The 22,816-nt window shown below is 48.9% G+C and overlaps 2 protein-coding genes across 4 annotated transcripts in view; one reads left to right on the plus strand and one right to left on the minus strand.

The window, feature by feature from the left end:
- Window positions 1–22,816, minus strand: part of SPRYD3 (SPRY domain containing 3) — a 324,679-nt gene that overhangs the window by 228,650 nt on the left and 73,213 nt on the right. The gene's annotated exons all lie outside the window — the stretch shown is intronic.
- Window positions 18,193–19,626, plus strand: LOC146856487 (zinc finger protein 862-like). Its single transcript, XM_085651263.1, has one exon. It carries the CDS (start codon window positions 18,193–18,195, stop codon window positions 19,624–19,626), a length of 1,434 nt encoding a protein of 477 aa, XP_085507389.1.

A 22,816-nucleotide genomic window follows, 5' to 3' on the forward strand; every position in this document is an offset into this window, starting at 1 on the left:
GCCGAAGGTGACGGGTCCCCTTTGGAGTGACTTTTGGTCCTTGATTTTGCCATTTTGCATTGTTCAGCTGGGTTTTACTTCTTTTGTTCATTTTGTCTCACTAGGACCTGTGTGGGGGGCGGGCGGGGACGGGTCCCTTTCCTCCTCCGGGGTCTTTTCGTAGAATGGGGTTAGTAGGGCGACAGGCACACTGCAAGTTGGGGGGGTTTTCTGGCCCGCAGGGGTGCAGGGTGGGGGGAGTTGGATTTGGGGGGGGGGGTTGGGGGGAGGGAGGGGTTGTTTTGCTGTGTGTTTTTTGTTCGCAGGGCGAGGTATTGATTTTTATCCAGATTCGGGAACTGTGCTACTGACTGGGGGGCCTTTGATCTATTGGAGGGGATGGGGGGGGACGGGTTGAGACTGATGTCATGGAACGTCAATGGGTTGGGGGATCGTATCAAACGGGGTGTAGTACTGCAGTATTTGCGTCGTCTGACTCCTGATGTGGTGTTTATCCAGGAGACGCATCTGGTTGGCAATGTTTGTCATGCAATGAACAGGGGGGGATACCGCCTCGTGGCCCATTCTGGTTTCACAACTGGTTCCAGGGGGGCGGGCATCCTCCTGCGATCCTCACTTCCGTTGGATATCACTAGGGTAATCTCGGATGACAGAGGGCGCTATGTGTGTCTGACTGGGAGGTGGGAGGGGCAGCCCCTTTCCCTGGTCTCAGTTTACGTCCCCCCGGGCCTCCAGAACTCCACCTTCGCGGACTTGGGTCGAATGCTGCTTGAACTTCCGGAAGGTCTTTTGCTTATGGGCGGGGACTTTAATTCGGTGGTTTCGGGTGACCTGGATCGTCACCCACCCAGGGCCCTCCCCGCTGCCCAGGCATGGCTTGGTGGCCTGCTGGAGACCTTCGGCCTGGTGGATAGTTGGAGATTAATGCATCCGACCCAATGTCAGTACACCTTTCACTCTGGGGCGCATGGGAGTCTTTCTAGGTTAGACTATTTCCTTATGCCCGCGGCACAGACTGGTCGGATTCGAGAGGTTAGGCACCTGGCGCGGGGTATTTCCGATCATTCCCCGCTGTGGCTGCTCTTTGACACCGAGTCGCGGTCTGCAGGGCGGATTGCTCCCATTAACCCGTGGTACCTGCGAGACCCTATGACTCGCGACAGCCTGGTTAAGGCTATGGACCAATACTTCCTTGAAAACGAGGGGTCGGTGTCGTCCGCAATGTCCCTGTGGGAAGCCTTTAAAACCGTAATCCGCGGACACGCCCTCTCCCAGATAGTGGTGGCTAAGAAGCTCAAGAGTGAGGCAGTGGTGAAGCTGGAGACTGACATCTCGGGGCTGGAGTCGGCCTTGGAGACGGGTGTCACTCCGGACGGGCTCCATGCCCTCAGCCTGAAACAGTTTGAATACAGGTCTCTTGTCACTGACGCTGCCAAAACGATGTATAGGGAGCAGCAGGGTCGATTGTATGATGCCGGGGACAAGGCGGGAAAGTTGATTGCGTGGCTGGATAAGAAGGAGAGAGTGAATCGTGTGGTCCCGGAGCTGTGTGTCTCGGATGGAGTGTGTGTGACTGAGCCTGGTGAGATTGTGGAATGTTTCGCTGACCACCTCCGGGCCGTGTACTCCCCGGTGACTGATAGGGATGAAGAAGACTCTTGCCTTCTGCTGAGGGATATTGCTTTGCCCGGCCTGTCCGTCGAAGACCGTGAGCAGCTGGATGCCCCCTTGTCTGTAGATGAAATTGCAACTGCGATTCGGTCCCTTCGTTCGGGCAAGGCGATGGGTCCCAACGGGCTGCCTATTGAATTATATAAGTTGCGCCCGGATAAACTCGCGCCCTTCCTCCGTCGTATGTTTCAGGAGTCCCTTGAGGCAGGCTCCCTTCCTGACGACCAGCGTCTGGCTACGATAGTCGTGATCCCCAAGGACGGTAAGCCACGAGATCGCTGTGCCTCCTACAGGCCTATTTCACTGCTAAATGCAGAGCCTAAAATCCTGGCTAAAGTCCTTGCCAATCGTTTGTTGAGCGTCATCTGCGATTTGATTCATCCTGATCAATGCGGCTTCATCCCTCACCGTAACACCGCTCTTAACTTGCGGCGTCTTCACGGCGCCCTCGCCAGGGCGGAGTACCTCTCCGAACCAGCCGTGCTGGTTTCTTTAGACGCCACGATGGCCTTTGACACCATCGAGTGGCCATTCCTCTGGGCTGTCTTGACCAAATTCGGCTTTGGGGAGGGATTTCTTGGCTGGGTGAAGCTTCTTTACACGGGACCCATGGCTCAGGTGGTAGTTAATGGGCGGGTCTCTCGGCCCTTCGCTCTCGGTAGGGGTACGAGGCAGGGGTGCCCGTTGTCCCCTCTGCTCTTTGCTCTTGCCTTGGAGCCGCTCGCGGCTTGGCTCCGCTGGGAGCCCTCGATCAGAGGGATCCGGTGGGCCCCGGGCTTCGAGGATCGGGTCTCGTTGTATGCGGACGATATTCTCCTGTATCTCACCTCGCCGCGGCAGTCGCTTAATGTTCTCTTTGATGTTCTGACTTCCTTTGGGAGAAATTCGGGTCTAACGATCAACTGGTCTAAATCCTTTGTCTATCCTATCTCCGGTGACCCTCCTCTCTTGCCGCCTCGGCTTCCGATCCAATCTCTGTCCGGCTTTAAATACTTGGGAATATACGTCTCGATGGACCCGGTGGCTCGCTATGAGCAGAATCTCCTGCTTCCACTTCGGCGTCTGAGGGAGGACACGGCTCGGTGGTGTAAGCTGCCCTTGTCCCCGCTGGGTCGGGCAGCACTGTTTAAAATGATGTCCCTTCCCAGATTTCTCTATGCACTTCAGAACTCCTTCGATGTTATTCCTGTGTCCTACTTTCGGGAGGTGGAGAGCCTGCAGAGGAGACTGGTGTGGGACGGACGGGCGCGTATCGCTCTGGCAAAGCTTACTCTCCCCTGGTACGACGGGGGCATCGCGCTTCCCGACATTCGCAGGTATTATTGGGCCTCACAGCTATCGGCCATTAACCATGCCACGTATGCGCCTGGCTTGAATCCGGCGTATGAGATGGATAAATTCCTGCTTCCCGGCGGAAACTATAACAGGGCACTTTACTCCAGCTCGGCTGGACGGACCCTTACGGGCCCTACTAAGATTGCGGTACGGATCTGGAAGGCGGCCAATGTAGCCTTGGGCTGGAGTGAGCGATTAACATGTGCCACTCCTCTGTTTGCCTCCGACCGCCTGGGAAGCCTCTGGACAACGAAGGGGTTTGAACGTTGGGACACGATTGGTATTAGTAGAGTGGGAGACTTATGGATTAAGGGTGCGGTTAAAACATTCGCGGCGCTCCAGAGCGAATACGAACTTACGGAAAGGGAGTTCTTCCGCTACGCCCAGATTCGGCATGCCCTGCTCTCTGTTTTTGGGGAGGGGACCAAGATCCCGGCTTCTTCGCCCCTCGAGGACCGCATACTCGATGGTCATGTCCCCGACAGTACTATCTCATTAATTTATAAAAAACTTATCAATTATCGGGCTGACCTCTTGGTGCGCCTCCGGGAGGCGTGGACGGGGGATGGGGTGGAACTGGACGACGAGGACTGGCAGTCCGCACTGTCGTCCCCCAAGGAAGTGGCCATTCCAGCCCGTCTCCGCCTGGTCCAACTTAAGATTCTCCACCGGGTGTATGTGACGGGTCCCCGTTTGGTCTCGATGGGATTTTCTGAAGACGGGCTCTGTAAGCGGGGATGTGGACTCAGAGCCACCTTTCTCCATATCCTTTGGGAGTGTCGCGAGGTGGCGGAATACTGGCGCCGGGTTCATGTGGTCATGGGACAAGTCACCGGGGTTGTGCTGCTGCCGGAGGTGCGTCGCTGTGTCCTGAATGTGTGGGAGCCCAATGATTATAACGCGGCTCAGACTCGGTGGGCGGCCCTGGGGAACATGATTGCCAAGAGAGATATAGCGCAGCTTTGGGGTTCCCAGCGGCCTCCCACCGTGTCCGTATGGAAGGAGAACATGGACTGGTGCATGTGCAGGGAGAAGACTGTGTATGTGGCTCGTGGTAAACCGGGGGCATGGGGTAGAATCTGGGGGCAATGGAACGCGTATCGTGGGGGTATCTGTATTCCCCCCCTAGTGGACACCGATATTGCTTTGTCCCCCTGACCCTTGATGGTTCCTTGCGACTTTTGGAATAACCGAATATAGACGTTCCTCTCCCGTGACCCCCCCCCCGACCTATCAGTACTCCTTCCTCTTGATAGCTATTTGAAGGTCTGAAGTAGAGTCCCCCGGATGTAGCCTGACCCACATTTTTTGCCCTTACGCCTCGCCTTTTGTTTTTATTTGTTATTTATGTTAAACCTATGTATCCTGCTTCCCTAGGACTATCCGGAGCCATGTACGGGGCTGGGCCCCGGGAGTCGACTACTGCCTTAACATCTGTATGATCCTTTCTGAATCTAGCGGCCGGCCCTGGTGGTTGTAGGCCCATGCTTGTAATTGATTGATTGTTCAATAAAATTTTCAAAAAAAAAAAAAAAAAAAAAAAAAAAAAAACACAAGCACATCCGAGTCTGCAGAGGCAAATATGAATGAAAGCATGCACGTGAGCCGCGCACTGGGGTGTCTAAGGCGTGTCAGAAGCCACGGTGCCCCAGTGCCACCCCTGTACCCTTTGCAGAGCCAGGGGCCACACTCTACAGGTAAACAAGAGTAAAGAAATAGAAAAAAATGGCGGGCCACTTTTTTTTTCCTATTTCTTTACTTTTTCAACAATCGCAGCACCCGCACTTTAGCTTAACATGGCTAAAGGTAAAGCGCGTGTGCCGCCAAAGTGAAAACAATGTAAATAAATACAAAGTAAATAAATAAATACAAAAACAGACAATAAAAAAAAGCAAGCGCTGTGCTATAAACACGTTACAACAAACAAATGATGGACGGAATGCTGACAATGCAGACATTCTCCCCCAGTCAAGAGATCTGGGTTAAATCCATCGTTCTTTTGCCCACTACACCACCCCAGTTTAGACATGGCCATATGCAAATCAGTCTTGACCCTGTGCCTCATGGGAACAGTCCAGCCCGAACGGCCAAGCCATGTCTTCCCTGGACCGGAATCAAGCATCCTAGGACCAGTTTCTGGCTATCAGCCGTCATCAGCCAGGATAGCTTGACTCCAGTGGCGTAGTGAGCACGGGTCCCACGTCTGGGAATACCCATCCCTATTGGGGCGAAAAGCGTTACAACAAACAAATGATGGACGGAATGCTGACAATGCAGACATTCTCCCCCAGTCAAGAGATCTGGGTTAAATCCATCGTTCTTTTGCCCACTACACCACCCCAGTTTAGACATGGCCATATGCAAATCAGTCTTGACCCTGTGCCTCATGGGAACAGTCCAGCCCGAACGGCCAAGCCATGTCTTCCCTGGACCGGAATCAAGCATCCTAGGACCGGTTTCTGGCTATCAGCCGTCATCAGCCAGGATAGCTTGACTCCAGTGGCGTAGTGAGCACGGGTCCCACGTCTGGGAATACCCATCCCTATTAGGGCGAAAAGCGTTACAACAAACAAATGATGGACGGAATGCTGACAATGCAGACATTCTCCCCCAGTCAAGAGATCTGGGTTAAATCCATCGTTCTTTTGCCCACTACACCACCCCAGTTTAGACATGGCCATGGCTGATGACGGCTGATAGCCAGAAACCGGTCCTAGGATGCTTGATTCCGGTCCAGGGAAGACATGGCTTGGCAGTTCGGGCTGGACTGTTCCCATGAGGCACAGGGTCAAGACTGATTTGCATATGGCCATGTCTGAACTGGGGTGGCGTAGTGGGCAAAAGAACGATGGATTTAACCCAGATCACTTGACTGGGGGAGAATGTCTGCATTGTCAGCATTCCGTCCATCATTTGTTTGTTGTAACGCTTTTTGCCCTAAGTGGGATGGGTATGCCCAGACGTGGGTCCCGTGCTCACTGCGCCACTGGAGTCAGGCTATCCTGGCTGATGACGGCTGATAGCCAGAAACCGGTCCTAGGATGCTTGATTCCGGTCCAGGGAAGACATGGCTTGGCAGTTCGGGCTGGACTGTTCCCATGAGGCACAGGGTCAAGACTGATTTGCATATGGCCATGTCTGAACTGGGGTGGCGTAGTGGGCAAAAGAACGATGGATTTAACCCAGATCACTTGACTGGGGGAGAATGTCTGCATTGTCAGCATTCCGTCCATCATTTGTTTGTTGTAACGCTTTTTGCCCTAAGTGGGATGGGTATGCCCAGACGTGGGTCCCGTGCTCACTGCGCCACTGGAGTCAGGCTATCCTGGCTGATGACGGCTGATAGCCAGAAACCGGTCCTAGGATGCTTGATTCCGGTCCAGGGAAGACATGGCTTGGCAGTTCGGGCTGGACTGTTCCCATGAGGCACAGGGTCAAGACTGATTTGCATATGGCCATGTCTGAACTGGGGTGGCGTAGTGGGCAAAAGAACGATGGATTTAACCCAGATCACTTGACTGGGGGAGAATGTCTGCATTGTCAGCATTCCGTCCATCATTTGTTTGTTGTAACGCTTTTTGCCCTAAGTGGGATGGGTATGCCCAGACGTGGGTCCCGTGCTCACTGCGCCACTGGAGTCAGGCTATCCTGGCTGATGACGGCTGATAGCCAGAAACCGGTCCTAGGATGCTTGATTCCGGTCCAGGGAAGACATGGCTTGGCAGTTCGGGCTGGACTGTTCCCATGAGGCACAGGGTCAAGACTGATTTGCATATGGCCATGTCTGAACTGGGGTGGCGTAGTGGGCAAAAGAACGATGGATTTAACCCAGATCACTTGACTGGGGGAGAATGTCTGCATTGTCAGCATTCCGGCCATCATTTGTTTGTTGTAGTGCTATAAACACGGCGCCCGTACTTACTTAATTTATGTAAATGGCGCCCGTGAAGCACGAGCGCCCTTGCGAATGCAAAATGAACACAAAAGAGTGCTTACCCACTAATAAAAGAGACAGTGTAATGCCGCAAGTAAAAGATCCAGTCTGGATGGGCCGTCCCAGAAAGAGACAGGGTGGTAACAAGGAGGGACTAATAAGCCTAATTTTGAATCGAAAGCCAGTGTTTAGCATAGACGATGACGCAAGCCAATAAAAACGCGGGGCTTCCACTCCACTTCTAAAACCTACCCTACTACAATATGCCTCGCAGAGCGAGCAGTACATGCGCACTGCAACGCTAGACGAGACCTAATGACGAATTGCAAAAAGAATCCATTGTAAGATTGGAAGCAATTTATTAAAAAAAAATATATAAAAAAATAAAAAATAAAAAAAAAAAAAAAAAATCACCCAAAAAAAATTCAGTGATTGAGATAATGTTTAGAAGAACAAGAGCGATTGGATTAAAAATCAACTGAAAGTTGAGGTGAAAAGAGTGATGCGGGATTCCGAAAGTGATTGTGTTGTGGGAGAATTCCCACGAAGCAGAAAGCCTTGGTCCAGTTTATATCTGCGTACCATGGAGTTGGAATGACCTATGGACTTTACTAAAGATTTTCCAAGGCTTAGGGAAGATCGTGAAAAATGGTATGCAAAGGAAGAAAGAATTAGTACTGTGTCCAAGGTACTGCGGGTAGATGTGAATGCATCGTTTTTTAGGCGAGATTTATTGCTTACAAGGACTTTCAGAAGAGGGCTTTAAGCCCCGCCCCTCATTTCCATTGGCTGGCGTCACCGTTTATGCTAAACGGTGGCCTTTCGCCTGCGAGCCGGACCGGCTCGCCTGCTTTGCTGCTGTCGCAAAGCACTTTCTGATCTTTATGGGGCCCTGTGTTTCTAATTAGAAACACAAGGCCCCATAAAGACAAGAGATCGATGCTTGTTTCCCACAGTCTGTGAATTGAAGAGAACCCAAAAGTCCAAGACACATACATTCATCGAGATGGTTTATTGTTCCAAGCTGAGTGCGTTTGCTTTCAAACTGTTCTACAACAGAACAAGTTCCGTTTCTTTTGATCAATCATTGTGGAATTGGGACATATCGCAAATTCAGCAAACAAGGGGATAACGCCCAGTCCCCACTAGCCTCCGCCCACTATCATTTAGGCAAAACTATACTCCACGACTGACTCCAGCATCCACCCTGCAGAACCACAGAGGGGCCTCATTCAGAACCTTCAAGCAGGAGGCAAAGCTGCCGGAGCTCGGGCAGGCTAGGAACGGTAGTTTCACTCCCTGTAAAAAGCCAGTCCCAGGGCAGAGAAGGTCACGCAGGCTGCAGACACGAATCGATGCAGGTCTGCGGGTGCAGGCCCCAGTGTGTGTACAAAAGGCTGCGGGCACACAATACTGACAGAGCGCACGTAAGATCAGCAGAACGTACTGAATGGCACTAGGATCTCTCGGTACTAAATCGAATGCTTTGAAAAAAGAGGGGGTGGGGGGCACTACAACAAGACTATTTGATATAATGGAAAGAGCAAAAAACAAAGTTACTCTTCCTTTAGTCTCCGACGTCTTTCCTCAGGTGCTCGCCTCACACAGGCACAGTGAAGGTAGCCCGGACCGTGAAGGGCAGCCCCGACCCTTCAAAGAGCTGTGCTCTCGTTCTAAGGCCGGCAAGCATTGGCGCCCGCTGCTTGTGGCAGGGGGTACCACAAGCAAATGAGGCACAAGGGGCATCTTTCAGGGGTCTTCAGAGAGCGGGTGTTTGTGCCAACAGCAGTGCTAAAGGAGACGCAGCAGCACAGAGAAGAGTCTCTCCCCAGATGGCATCACAAGTGAAATACAACTTCTGTGTTTTCATCTGTGACATACTAGCAGTGAATAGCTTACATTTCAAATCCAGTATTAATGCTAATGGCTTCAAGTATAACATACACATTTCTCATATTTTCCTAATTCTGGGGGTTGTTTTCCAAAGAAAATAAATAAAACTTGCCAGGACCGACAGACTATCCAAAAAACGTGCGAGCTCACCTATGCAAAGCACACATCATTGGGCCAGAGGCAGGACCCTGACAAAGCTATTATTTACTTGACAGTCTTTAAAATAATCTATCCAACATCCTTAAAAAAAAAACACAAAAAAAAAAAAAAACACGCGGTGGGAGTTTGTTCTTCCCCAGTCCCCCCCGCCATCCCCGAGCCTCTCCTTCCACCGGTGTCCCCAGTGTAGGGACACTAATGTGTAAAAAGCTTACAAAGCTTCCGACCTCAACAGCTTCAGCCACTCATCCCAAGCTCCCCCCCCATGTGCAGCCTTTACTCTGTTGTCTAGTGAGTGAGGAGCTGCACGGTACCTGCTCTGGGCACCAGCCCTCACTCACCTTCCATCTTTCTAGTTCTTGTAGGTGTGGGGGAATGAGGGAGGGGCTGGGGCTGGCCACCAAACGGCTTAGGGCTTCTTCCATCTCCCGCCACTTACCTCCTGGGTTCTAAAAGCGGGGTTAGTGTGGTGCAATTTCGACCCCTGCCAATGTGAAGTACTTCTGCAGTACCAGTATATCAGACGCAATTGCCTGCGGTAAATCACGTTTGAGGGGTGGTTGGTCTATCCCCAAAACACAATATTTACAGCTTTAAAAGCAGTGTATTGTACTAACCACACGTGTGAGAAGAGGGGCCGTAAAGCTATAATTATCTAGATGATTTAATTGGGTCTTTGTCCTTGAACATCGTGCAGAGAACAGGAACTGAAAATGAATAGCACAGAGAAGAAAAAAAAGATACAGAGGAACAGGAGCCACCCCACAGACGACGACGAGATAAAAACATTCCACATAAAATGTCAATGGGGCGGTAAAGAGGGAACAACATGTCACTATAAGCAAGTGGAAAATATGACCCGTCGCTGCGTCGCACCCCTACAAAAAACACAAGAAAAACAATGAGTCGTCTGCCTCAGCTCTGCGCCTTGGGGACAAGGGGGTGAGAGAAACGGTTGTTCATGTCACATGCCGCCATCCCGTATCCTGAGAGAGCAGGATGTGCTCAGAGGCGCCTGAAAGAGGAGGCAGCCATTACCCGTATTGCTGGGAACCAAGCAATGCAGCCGCTTACGTGTGGTAAACCTCACTTGTACAAGGGAAGACTAACCCTCGCCTGCACTTGAAACAAAATGCAAACCCATGGCAACAGCTAAAAGCCCCCAGGATGTGGGTGCCCACCGCAGGACCAGGAAATAGCTTGGATAAGATACTTGAAATTAATGATCTAAATTAAACTTGCAAACATAGTCAGAGGCCCGCTTGAAACATCGAGCGGGAACGGACACGCCAAGACCTACAGTTGACAATCCTGGTCTACACCGACTCCAGTGTTACCCCCGCCTCTTGGTGCATACCCACTCCCTCCAATGGCGGAATCAGCCGCACCCAGGAGCATGCATTCTACCAAAGTCCATGAGGAGGACACGAAGGGTTGTCACAAGGTCCCAGCCACTGACTCAGACTGGTCGACGAGGGAAAACCGCTCACTATAATCCAGCAGCCTTCGAGGAAGGCCAGGATGTCTTGGCAAGGAGACCTCCATGTCAGCTTCAAAGGAAGGAGCGCACAAGTGGTGGCCTTGGTAGGAGTGCACTGATATGAGGAAACTGGTGGGGTGAGGTCACTGGCTGGCTGTTAAGTGGGAAAGGAAGACTCAGAAGGCGGAGATAATTTTTTTCAATACTTACATTTCAGTGAAAAAACGAAACCAAAAAGTCAACAGAAAATGAATACCACAAAGCAAGGGTTTTATGTACAGGAAGAAAATGGCGCACACATTCAATATACGCAATATTAATACAAAAGCCAGTAAGGTATGGTGCTAACAGGGAGGGGGAAGCCCTCAACGCCTCAATCCGTATGGGAAAACCCACACTTAAAACATGAAACAACAGTCCCGTGCACTCATACAGATATCGTTTCCACAGAGTCTGTGTGTCATTGGTATGACATGAAAAATGTTGATGCTTCACAATTTTTGTGTATCCTTTAATGGGTCATCAGGCGAGAACACAAAAAGCCAGCCGACACGTGTTTCGTCAGAGAGAAGGTCACACTCTGACTCTTCAGGGCTAAACGACCGGAAGTAATCTAAAATATCAAGAAATATGTAATGCTCATGCGTCCCATCGAAACACGGATAGTCGTTCAATCAGCCTTGTTTAGATAAAGGACTTCATATATAGCTATGGTCTACAATCCTACAGAGAAGAGATAATTATCCCCGCGAGTCACGTCCATGCAGACTATGTAGTTTACAGATCCTTCGACAGTATCTCAATCTATTTTCCGAAATCACAAGGTTCTTAGTACCGCTGGGGGACACGTGTGCGTGTCTACCTCAACGTCTCTCCGACACGGGTACGTGTCCTGGTGCTTCTCACTCTGTTTTTGCTTCTTCTTCTTCTTATGCTAGAGGTACTGCCATCCTGATTAAAAAACACACCCCCTACATCCCTTTGGGGGACGCTGTGGACCGAGAGGGGCGGTACTGTTTAACACGGGGAAGGATTGGTAATGAATCTATTACTTTGGCCTGTTCCTACGGCCCTAACAACGATGACCCTAGTAGTTTCATTGCCCTTTGGAACAAGATAAAAGATATCGATTCGACTCATCTGATATGGGGAGGAGATTTTAATGCAGTCATTAACCCAGTAGTAGACAGATCTAACCCCTCCGCACACCATTACACTAACACGCACAGATATCTGCGTGATCATCAGGATATTATAGACACATGGCGGCATTTACACCCAACGTTGTCGGAAGGCACACATTGGAATGCCACCCAAGCTTCCTGGGCTAGACTAGATTACATCATGATATCCAGGGGGCTCGCCCCCTCTTTAGTGGCGGCGCAGCATGTTGGTCGTACATTTCCCGATCATTCCCCGGTCCTGACTAAGATCAGGCTAATAGACACAGTGGGGGGGACCACCACCATAGAGACTGCAACCCAACATACTACTTGACAAGCTCTTCCGAATGGAACTGGGTCAAGAGCTCGAAGAATTTTTAATGCATAATAAGGGGTCGGTGGATTGCATGGCAACTATGTGGGAGGCACTGAAAGTCACCGTGCGGGGTATTTGTATTTCCAAAAGCTCAGGAGTGCTGCGTGCGCTGCGAGACACGTTGAACAAGCTGGGGCAAACACTGCGCTCTTTGGAAACTCTTCCGGATTTTGCTGCTAACGCGGATGCACAACACCAGTTCAGAACCGTATTAACTGATTACAAATCCACTGCTGATGGAGAGGCTCACTTCCGGAGTAAGTATTTCACGGCTAGGGCATACGGAGAGGGCGAGCGCCCGGGCAGAATGTTGGCGGGGGTTGTGAGGCCCCCTAGGCAGGCTACACCGCTGCGCGACACACAATCGATCACAGATGCCTTTACAACTCACTACGCATCACTCTATACAACTACCAGAAAGGTCCCCCTGGAAATGGACGAGTATCTGAGAGAGATTACGTTGGGTTGGCTTCCAACCTATCAACAAGAATTCCTGTCAGCGCCCATTGGTCTGGACGAGATCCGGGAAGCGTATAGGGCAGATGGCCTCCGGGAAGGCGCCTGGCCTACATGGCCTACCCATAGATTTTTACAAGGCTTATGTGGACCTACTGGCTCCTGTGCTTAGAGAAGTTTTCTTGGAGGCACATGAGACCGGGACACTTCCACCGTCGATGCAGGAGGTCCTAATCACCTCCCTACTTAAGCTGGGTAAACCGCCCCAAAGCTTGCGACTCCTATCGGCCCCTCTCCCTTATCAACTGTGATGCCAAGATTTTGGCAAAAGCATTGGCTAATCGCCTGAAGTTATTGGTAGAGGGATTGGTGTTGTCCGATCAGGCGGGGTTTATTCCTGGTAGAGCTACCTCAAATAACTTACGTACCCTCTTCTCGATCCTGCAGAATGTCGACTCTGAATTACCAATGGTGGCAGTCTTTTTAGACGCCACCAAAGCTTTTGATTCATTGGAATGGGACTACCTCCTTTGTATATTACGCAATATGGGATTCCCCGCAGCGTTTTTTAAATGGATTACAATCCTCTATCAAAAACCGGTAGCCAGGGTGAGCATTAATGGCAGGGTATCCGAGGCATTTTCAATGTCGCATGGCACGCGTCAGGGGTGCCCCCTGTCTCCCCTCTTATTCGCCCTGGCCGTGGAGCCACTGGCGGCCAGGCTTCATCAGCACCACCAGGATAGGGCTCTGCATTGCCTCCAGAGACAAATCCTGATATCCCTATATGCGGATGACATTACGCTATAAGTAAGAGACCCATCCAATAATCTTAACCCCCTCTTGAGGGAATTCATACGATTTGCTGCTCTTTCTGGGGTCCATATTAATTGGGGTAAATCCAATATATTCCCTCTCACTGAGGCGGCAAAGCCCTTCCCACTGGACTTCCCCCTGCAGTGGTGTGACAGTGAAGTTCAATATTTAGGAATATTGATCTCTCGGGATCGAGAAGAACTAATGCGACTGAACTATGGACGTGCAATGGACCATATCCAGACTTGCGTGACGCGATGGATCAAGCTCCCCCTCTCCATGGCGGGACGTGCGTCCCTCATCAAGATGATCATACTCCCGAAACTCCTTTATTTATTTTTAAATGTTCCCTTTTATCCGGGCAAACCTTTCTTTAAAACCTTCCGTACTGAGCTCATCAGACTGGTTTGGGGAGGTAAGCGTCCTCGTTTGAGCTGGGACACTCTGACACGTCCATTTGCACAGGGAGGAATGGATTTACCGGATTTTGAGCTATACTATCACAGCGCTCAAGCTCACTTCATCTATTACTGGGTCCATCCCCCTCCCTTTATGCCCCAGGTTGCGGTCGAACATTGGCTGGCAGATCCCGTCCCGCTTGAAGGGGCATTATTTAGTAAACCCGAGGCACAGGTTGCGTGTCGCACCCCTGTATCCTGCTCCATACTAGCTTGGCGTTATATTGCACAAAAAGCCCTGAGGACATTGGTCTACTCCCCCACTGCTCCCTCTAGCGTACCACCCTTCCATGCCTCTGCTGCGGGAACAGTTGTTTAAAAATGTCATGACCAAATTAAAAGTAACAATCTGGGGTGATCTTTACAACGGGGGTAGATTTCGCTCTTTGGCGCATCTGTTTGGAGACCAGACACCTACCTCTTTGGACACTTTTCTATATATCCGGCTCAGAAGTAGGATTCAGGCAGTGACTCAGACATTCCCTGATGAACCGCCTACATTGGATCCCCTGCATCAGTTGTTAAAGGCTGCTTCCCCAGCTCACGCGGTCTCCAAATTGCATCACTCCATGCACACCTCATTCGAGGCCGGGCCTTGTAAGGCGCGCGCTAGGTGGGAGGTAGAGCTGGGCACACTCTTAGAAGACGCACACTGGACTTTTTGCTGGCAGAAAACTGAGCAAATCTCATCCAGCAGTAGATTCAGGATTATTCATTATACATTTCTTCACAGAATTTACTGCACCCCTGTCCAGATGCATAGATTCAGCCTCGGAGAGGATGACCTCTGTGGGCGCTGTCGCGCTCCAACAGCAGATTTTCTGCATCTGGCCTGGGAGTGCCCGGACATTGCTCTATATTGGCTGATGGTCTATTCGGCCCTTTCTGAGATGATTGATACCTCCCTGACTCCATCTCCACTCCAGGCGCTATTGGGATATACCAAACCAATAGGATGGCCTCACCGTAAATTCATAACTATCGCTCTCCTTTTGGCAAAGAGGCATGTGGCTTGTCGTTGGGGGAGAGGCAGAGCCCCCAAGTTTAAAGAATGGATGCGGGATATGTTATATTGTCAAGACACGTTGCTTAGATATGCTGAACTTCTCCCTACTGCTTCTAAACCCACTGACATATGGGAGCCCCCAAAAGATATCTTATCGCACACCCTCCTGATGCGAACGCAGCCGCTGGCGCTGCCACCATGGATTCTGCCTTACAGGATGTGGAGACTACGGGGGGAGGAAATTGGCACTCCTGAAGTCTGGGGGCCCGGGGTACAACCGTCTTTTCATTGGGTGTGCTGTGGTAATCCTCTAGGATGATGTCATTGATTCGTGTATTACTGCTAAGGGTTATGTTCTGGCGATGCAGCTGTGGGCACTACGGACGACAAATAATGCAAGGATATGAGGAGTATGTACTGCCTCAACCTTGTAATGTTTCCGCCCCAAGTTGGGATTACAGAGTCGGAACTCTATTCTAGATCCATCCGGCTTAACAGGATGTTTATATGCTGCCGTCAACGCTGTTAAACACTTTATGACCTATTTGCTCATGGAAATGTACGCATATGGTGAAAGTTGTGTATGTTTATTGGAAAATGAATAAATAAAGTTTTAAAAAAAAAAAAGCTCCAGATCTTGCGCAAGGCCTGCAAGTCAAGGGCATGGAACTTTTCCCGCAACCGGTCTTTGTGGTCGAGGTCATTACCAGGAAGTCATGCAGAGGAGAGGGCCTCCTGGGGGTCATGTAATGAGAATACTGTATTAGGCTCACCTGAAGAATCCCGTAGGGACCCTCAACTGTTTCTCGTTGCTGAAGTGGATGTAATTTGTGAATAGTTGTATGTTTCTCTCACCTTCATTGCTTGATTTTGCTCGCAAGAAAGTGTCACTCATCACCTCTAAAGTGCGGATCGTGCAGATTGTGTGACCGCTAATTACGACACCCCCAGTTTCCCCCCAAAAAGTAAGTTTAGGCCCAGAGTTAGGCTTTGGGAGGGGGGAGTGAGCTTCACTATCGTAGATGTTGTTTCCGTAAAAAGATGGCGCAATTGCAGGTAACAGCCTCAGCTGCTAGAATCCACAGGGCAGACCCCAATGTCACATTTACTAGACTATTGGTTTTGTCAGTGCCTATGCCAGGAGTACTTTTGGGAATGATTAAGGTTGTTTCCAGATCAGAGAGACCTGGTAGCTTTTATTTTTGCTGCGTGCTGGTTATTAGGGAGCAGGATTTTCTAATCTGTGACAGTAAGTGTGCCTGACCGGAGACGTTTTAACTGCTATGTGCGTGCCTGCCTGGCTTAAGCAGTGTTGCAGCTGGCGCGCTGGTGAGCCCATGTGTCTGTGGTGGTTAAGTTGACCTTGCCTCCTTTTCTTTTGTTAGTCTTGTTGTTGGTGCATTGCTGTGATGTAAGTCCACCTTGATAGTCAGTTTATTTGTGGAGCGGAAATCCTGTCTTGGGAATTCGGAACAACTCGTGTGTCCCATATGAGAGCAAACTGTTAAAATGGCACAAGTGCAGCTGCATCACTGAGGAGCAAATGCAAGTGTATATTTGTGCAAGTATCTGACGGCAGTCAGAGAGAGTTTTGTTATGAGGGCTGGGAAATTTCCATAACACTACTAACTGAGAGGAGTGAGCTTGCACAAAGCAACTCTATTATGAGTAGCAGATGATCAGAAATTAGTTTTTGCTCGTTTCGCTGACATAAGGGCCTGCAAATGCACAATTTGGCCCCATTATTTTACTTTATTTCTTGCAGAGACCCCCGGGTGGTTTGAGCTTGCTCACTTGCATTGCCCACTGGCCAACAAATATACTGTAACCTGCCCCCCTAAACAAGCATAGTCTCGCCTTTGGGACCTTATAAGTATTTATGCAGCACAATATCCTTGGTGCAACAACATCAACTTTTGCATTGGTAAAACACTTATAAGGTCCCAAAGGCGCGACCTTTTGCCTATGCCAATGCTTAGACCATCTTAAAATTGTACTGAGAACTTTTGCCTTGCTTAGGGTTTGCACACCTGTTTCGCATCTATTCATTAAGAAGGGTAGCAATATTTATTAGAAAAAACGTCAAGCGTCACTCCTGTCTCGGGGATCCGGACTGTAAGTTACTCATTCTCAGTGGGTAAGGGAGCTAGTATTGTTGGTGTGTTTTTTTATGCGAGCGCTAAGACATAAGTTTAAGCCGAGTGGATTTCTTTTCAGTTCGGACTTTAGTTAAACCGTTAGGCAAGACCTTTTAATTTTACTGAAATTACAGGTATAACCCTGCCCCCATCTGCAATACATATTAGAACCAGCACTTCTCAAGAGCAGACCGGTTAGTCCCGATAGTGAGTTATTTCAGTTGAAAGCACTGGTTGTGTTGCACATCGTTCAGTACCATTGATTATTATGGCTTAGAGCGCATTCAAAATTGGGGTGCTTTTACAGATCTGATCATGCAGTATTAAGTAATTGGAGCCATGATCTTTAATTATGGAAAGCAAATGTTAAGCCTTTAGTAGTTTGTACAAAGACTTCATGTTATTTTAAATTAGTTACAGTTATTGTTTTTGATTCTAGATCAGAGCGGACAGAAGCAGTGCTGGCTATCTAGTGAGGACAAGGCAGACAACAGGCAGAGAGTGCAGCTGCAATGGCAGACATCAGGTTGTGGTTGGGAAAACCCACTGGAGCTAAAATGCCACTGAATAATGCAGGAGAGAGTTCAGCAGTTGGGAAAAGGAAGTCATTAGAAGAAATCCACCAAAAGCAAAGGGAGTATGATCAAACAAAAAGACAGAGTTGTACAAAAGAAATGGCTTGAAGATTTCAAGTGGGCAGTGATTGAAGAAAAGGAAAGTAATGGAACTGTCCTAGTCGAGACCAGTTTTAAAAAATCTCAAGTTTTGTATTGTGGAGTTTACAGGAAATTTCCTCATCTCGCAGATACTAAGTCTTCCCTATATGTTGGGGTGACAGAAAAATTCAAAAGGGAGACGTTGGAATGGCACAACAAGAGCAAATCACATGAAAAATGCATATTACATGAAACTGCAATTCAAAACCCACAGGAGACTGCATAGCCAAATCGATCACAAAAATGCATGAAAAAAATATCGGACACTTAAACATTTTATTTAATACAGCCTATTATCTTGCAAAAGACGGTGAGGCTTTTATTAAGTTTCCAAAACTCTGCACACTGCAGAAAAAGAACAATCCTGACTGGAATTTCGAAAATTATACGAATGATCATGTATGCCGTAACTTTGTAATAGCAATTTCCGAGACCCTAAAAATGACAATTCGATCCCAGATAGAAAATGCTAGGTTCCTCAGTGTTCTGTCAGATGGGTCAACTGGCAAAGGAATTCAGGAACAGGAACTGATTTATGTACGATTCGTTTGTTAAGGCACCCTTGTTACCCATCTGTGTGACATTGTCAGCATGAAAAACTCCACTGCATCCGGAGTGAAAAATGCTTTAATAGTTAGCCTGGAAAGCATGGGCATATCTCTGGATATTCTGAGCCAGAAATGCATTGGTCTGAATACAGATGGAGCTGCTGTGAACCTCGGTAGTAAATCTGTGAAGCAGCTACTGGACGAAGTCTCCAAACATCAAGGATGGGACAATTGCGATCACATTGCAGTTGTGCACTGTGTAGCTCACAATCTAGAGCTTGCTGTGTGTGATGTTAAAAGAAAAAGTTCATACATATCCAAATTTGAAGAGGTGCTCAAAGGATGTTTCAAACTATATTATTATTCACCTAAGCGGAGAAGGGAACTTAAAGAGATAGCTGATAATCTGGAAGAGCAGTTAAAACATGTTGGTGGCTTGCAGCAAATCAGATGGGTAGCAAGTCAGCACAGGGCAGTAACAGCGCTTAAGACAAACTGGGAATCTACAGTACTTCATCTTGAGCACCTTGCTACTGGTAGTGATGAATATTCAAACAAAGCCAAAGGATTGCTTCATGACATGAAATCAGAGAAGTTTCTTTATTTCTTGCACTTCATGATAGACTTCACAGAGCTGCTTCAGCAAGTGTCTAAGGCATTTCAACAAGAAGACAGTCTTATTTCTGAAGTTGCAAGAAGGATTGAGGTGCTTCAACAGAAGCTAATACAGCTGAAAACAAAGCCAGGAAAAGCACGAACACAATTTCAATTGCTTTTTAAAGATGGAAATTTTGCAGGGGTCCAGTTACTAACACAGGCAACGCCTGCTAGAAAAGGCAGCTCTAATGAAACTAGTGTCAAGGAAGACACTACTGAGTTAATAGAGAATGCTCTTTCTTTTATAAGTGACCGGTTTCTGAAGCACATCTCAGGCAAGCCGCATTCTTTTTTTAACATTTTTGATTTTACTTTGTGGCCAGACTCTGTTGAAAAGATTAGAGGTTTTGGGGGTCAAGAATTTGAGGACCTTGTTGCATGCTACAAAAAGGTACTTACTGATGAAGAAATTCAGTCTGCCCCTGGAGAGTGGCTAGATTTTAAACTGTACGTCTTTCATCGGATGGCGTCGCATAAGCCTGTATCCCTCTTCACTCAGCTATTGAAAAAACGCCCAGAAGAAGTTAAACATGTCCTTCCAATTTTAGAAAGCATGCTTTCCATCAGTCCAACAACAGCAATATGTGAACGGGGGTTTAGCAGCATGAACCGAATAAAAAATGAGCTCCGTACGTCCCTTAAAAGTTACACCATGTCTGCTTTAATGCGAATCCAAGTAGATGTGCCGGAGTTAGACACTTTTGATCCAAACCCAGCCGTTATGCATTGGCTTTCAGCAAATCCAGGAACAAGACATATTATGGGCCACAAACATCCTTGTCAAAACAAGACTGTTACTGAGTCAGAAGATAGCGACTGAGTTTATTGCTACTCTCTATGTTCAAATCAGCACCATTTTCCTTAAAAAGTTAGTAAATACGGGTGCGTTGCGTTTTACCATTCACTGTCTGGTGTCTGTCAATGATACTTCTGACAATTTGCCATGGTGGAACAGCTGTTGGTCTACTTTGGAGACATGACTCACCCCCAGTCACAGACCTGGGTTGAATCCATCATCGTTCTTTAGCTCACTGTTCGCCACCTCAGTTCAGGACTGGCTATATGCAATCAGTCTTGACCATACTTCTTACAATTTGCCATGGTGGAGCAGCTGTTGGTCTACTTTGGAGACACTCACCCCCAGTCACAGACCTGGGTTGAATCCATCATCTTTCTTTAGCTCACTGTTCGCCACCCCAGTTCAGGACTGGCTATATGGAAATCAGTCTTGACCCCTGTGCCTCATGAGAACAGTCCAGCCCGAACTGCCAAGCCAATGGACTCCTGACAAAGGCCCTGGCACTTTTATTTTTTAAATACAATTAAGCACTGCCACAGCTACAGCAATCTAAACGAAACTTTGAGGACTTGGCAGCACAAACTGATTACAAAATGAGCTACATTCTGCCTCAAACCTGACGGAGCGCTAATGCAAATACAAGTGGACAGCTCGAAAGTTGACACTTTCATCCCGACCAGTAGTGCTTTCGCTGAGAGGAAACACAGGACAATGACAATCACATTAACACAGCCTTCCAGGTCCATGAATATGCAAAACTGTCCCTATATTTGAAAGAACAAGCACTTGATCTCTGGCCATAAATACCGATCATGGCTCAGTCTGTTTCAACCTCGATTGATACAAGTACATTGGTCCTGTTGCACAAAGTTATTTCAAGACAGAATAGCAAGGACAGTAGGCAGCGTTGCATATGAAGAACTCAACCCTTAGCTCAGAGCATCAGCATCTTCACTAACAAGTAAGTGCCTGATATGTTGTCATGGATGTTATTTCAGTGACATGTTAAAGTTTATGGGGTATTTTTTGCCATGCATGTTCGCAGAAACGTTCCCCACGGCACTTTGATACACACATCTTAGGGCGGTACTGGGTGATAAATTAATAAAATTTGCTGTTAATTTGGTTGGCCAACGTTTTTTTGGGTTGTTGGCGCTGCAAATGTTTTGAAAAAAATTCATATACGATCAATTTGTGGGTCGAGTGCATTGATGTTAGGTCGAGTAAAAAAGTCTACTCACTCGACCTGCAGGTCAAGTAAGATTTTTTAGATTTGTCGAGCCCTGCACTGTGGTGAGGATGGAATATTACATGCCTATGTCTATTTATGTAACCTTTTCTTTTGCTTTCGACACCCAGCATAATGTCAACATTTGAACATGCAGGTGCCGATTAGGATCCTGGAAAAATTTTCCCCGTACGACTCGTATCCGGTCTTTTTACCGTACGAATCGTACAAGTGCCGTACAAACTGCCAAGTACGATTCGCATGGGAAAAACTCCATACGAATCGCATTGGGAATAATTCCCCACATGTCCTCGGGTCGGAAAATGTGTCCGACACGTCCTCGGACGATTTACCGTACAAACGTGAAAAGTCAAGTCCGACCGCGCAAGTACGATCCATCCCGTGCGTCCGATGTCACAACCGTATGGAAAATACACTGTCCGCACCGAACTCCCATAGCAACCATGGAGATATGTGCCCACATACGCGCCAAACACCCCCCACAGCCCCCGTATGTACGCGCCGAACCACCCCCCCAGCCACGGTATGTACGCGCCGAACCCCCCGTGTGTGTACACCCGTGTACGTACGAGTCGTACCCCCCCTTGTATGTACACTCGTGTACGTACGTACCCCCCCCGTGTATGTACACCCGTGTACGTACGAGTCGTACCCCCACCCGTGTATGTACGGTGCGTACATACACGGGTGGGGGTATGACTCGTACGTACACGGGTGTACATACACGGGGGGTTCGGCGCGTACTCACGGGGGCTGGGGGGGGGGGGGTACGGCGCGTACCGGGCCCCCTAATCTGGTCGTTTCACGGCGTACTTCGCTTTTCCGGCACTTTTTGGGTGCCGTAAAACACCCCCCCCAGCCCCCGTATGTACGCGCCGAACCACCCCCCCAGCCCCCATATGTACGCGCCGAACCCCCGTGTATGTACACCCGTGTACGTATGAGTCGTACCCCCGTGTATGTACACCCGTGTACGTACGAGTCGTACCCCCACCCGTGAATGTACGGTGCGTACATACACGGGTGGGGGTACGACTCGTACGTACACGGGTGTACATACACGGGGGGTACGACTCGTACGTACACGGGTGTACATACACAGGGGGGGTACGACTCGTACGTACACGGGTGTACATACACGGGGGGTTCAGCGCGTACTCACGGGGGCTGGGGGTACGGCGCGTACCGGGCCCCCTAATCTGGTCGTTTCACGGCGTACTTCGCTTTTCCGTCACTTTTTGGGTGCCGTAAAAATATTGCCGTCCGGACTGCTGTCGGTTCGATTCGTACTTCCTGGGTCGTGAAACGCTGCCTGAAAGCGTCCGACGTCACGTCGGAGCATTCCCGGATCACATTCGTATGTATATTTTCGTCGGTCGTTGTTTTGTACGACTCGTACGGAAATGGTGTTTCCGTGCGAATCGTACTTTCATGTTTGTAAAGTTTTGCAACCGGGTACGAGTCGGACGGAGAATACGCTCCGACCGACTGTTCGTACCCGGGTTCTCCAGGATCGTAATCGGCACCTATATGTTTAATATGAGTTGTGCTACAACTTTGGTACTTAACTTTGTACAGGTCTGAATTACACCAAAGAAACTATGCACTGGAGCCGTCTGATCTGAACATGGGGTCTTTGAAGTTTAGGCTTAATATGGGTGTGGCGTCACTTGCAGCAATTAGTGGTGTGAAAAGACCTCACGTTGATAAACTAAAGCATGTGTGTGACGTTTTCATGCGTACCCCACAAAAGGCCGCGATAGAGTGATGCATTAAGGAGTTATTTAACCATCCTAAACATGGCAACAGTGAAACTTCATGTTACAGAGTAAAAGGTGGTTTTGGTTACTTACAGATATAGGTGCCCTTCTTTTTCTCTGCCGCCAAGGCCTCTCCGGATGTCTGTGTCTGCCCACTCTCACTCGTGGAAGAAAGAGCCCACCCTCCGCCTGGAGAGCCGGG

Source organism: Triturus cristatus, chromosome 4_1 (genome assembly GCF_964204655.1).
Source record: "Triturus cristatus chromosome 4_1, aTriCri1.1, whole genome shotgun sequence".
Taxonomy (NCBI): Eukaryota; Metazoa; Chordata; class Amphibia; order Caudata; family Salamandridae; genus Triturus; species Triturus cristatus.

Bases quoted from the DNA above. Each gene is read 5' to 3' on its own strand.
- LOC146856487 (XM_085651263.1), top strand. From the start codon at position 18,193: ATGAAAAACTCCACTGCATCCGGAGTGAAAAATGCTTTAATAGTTAGC.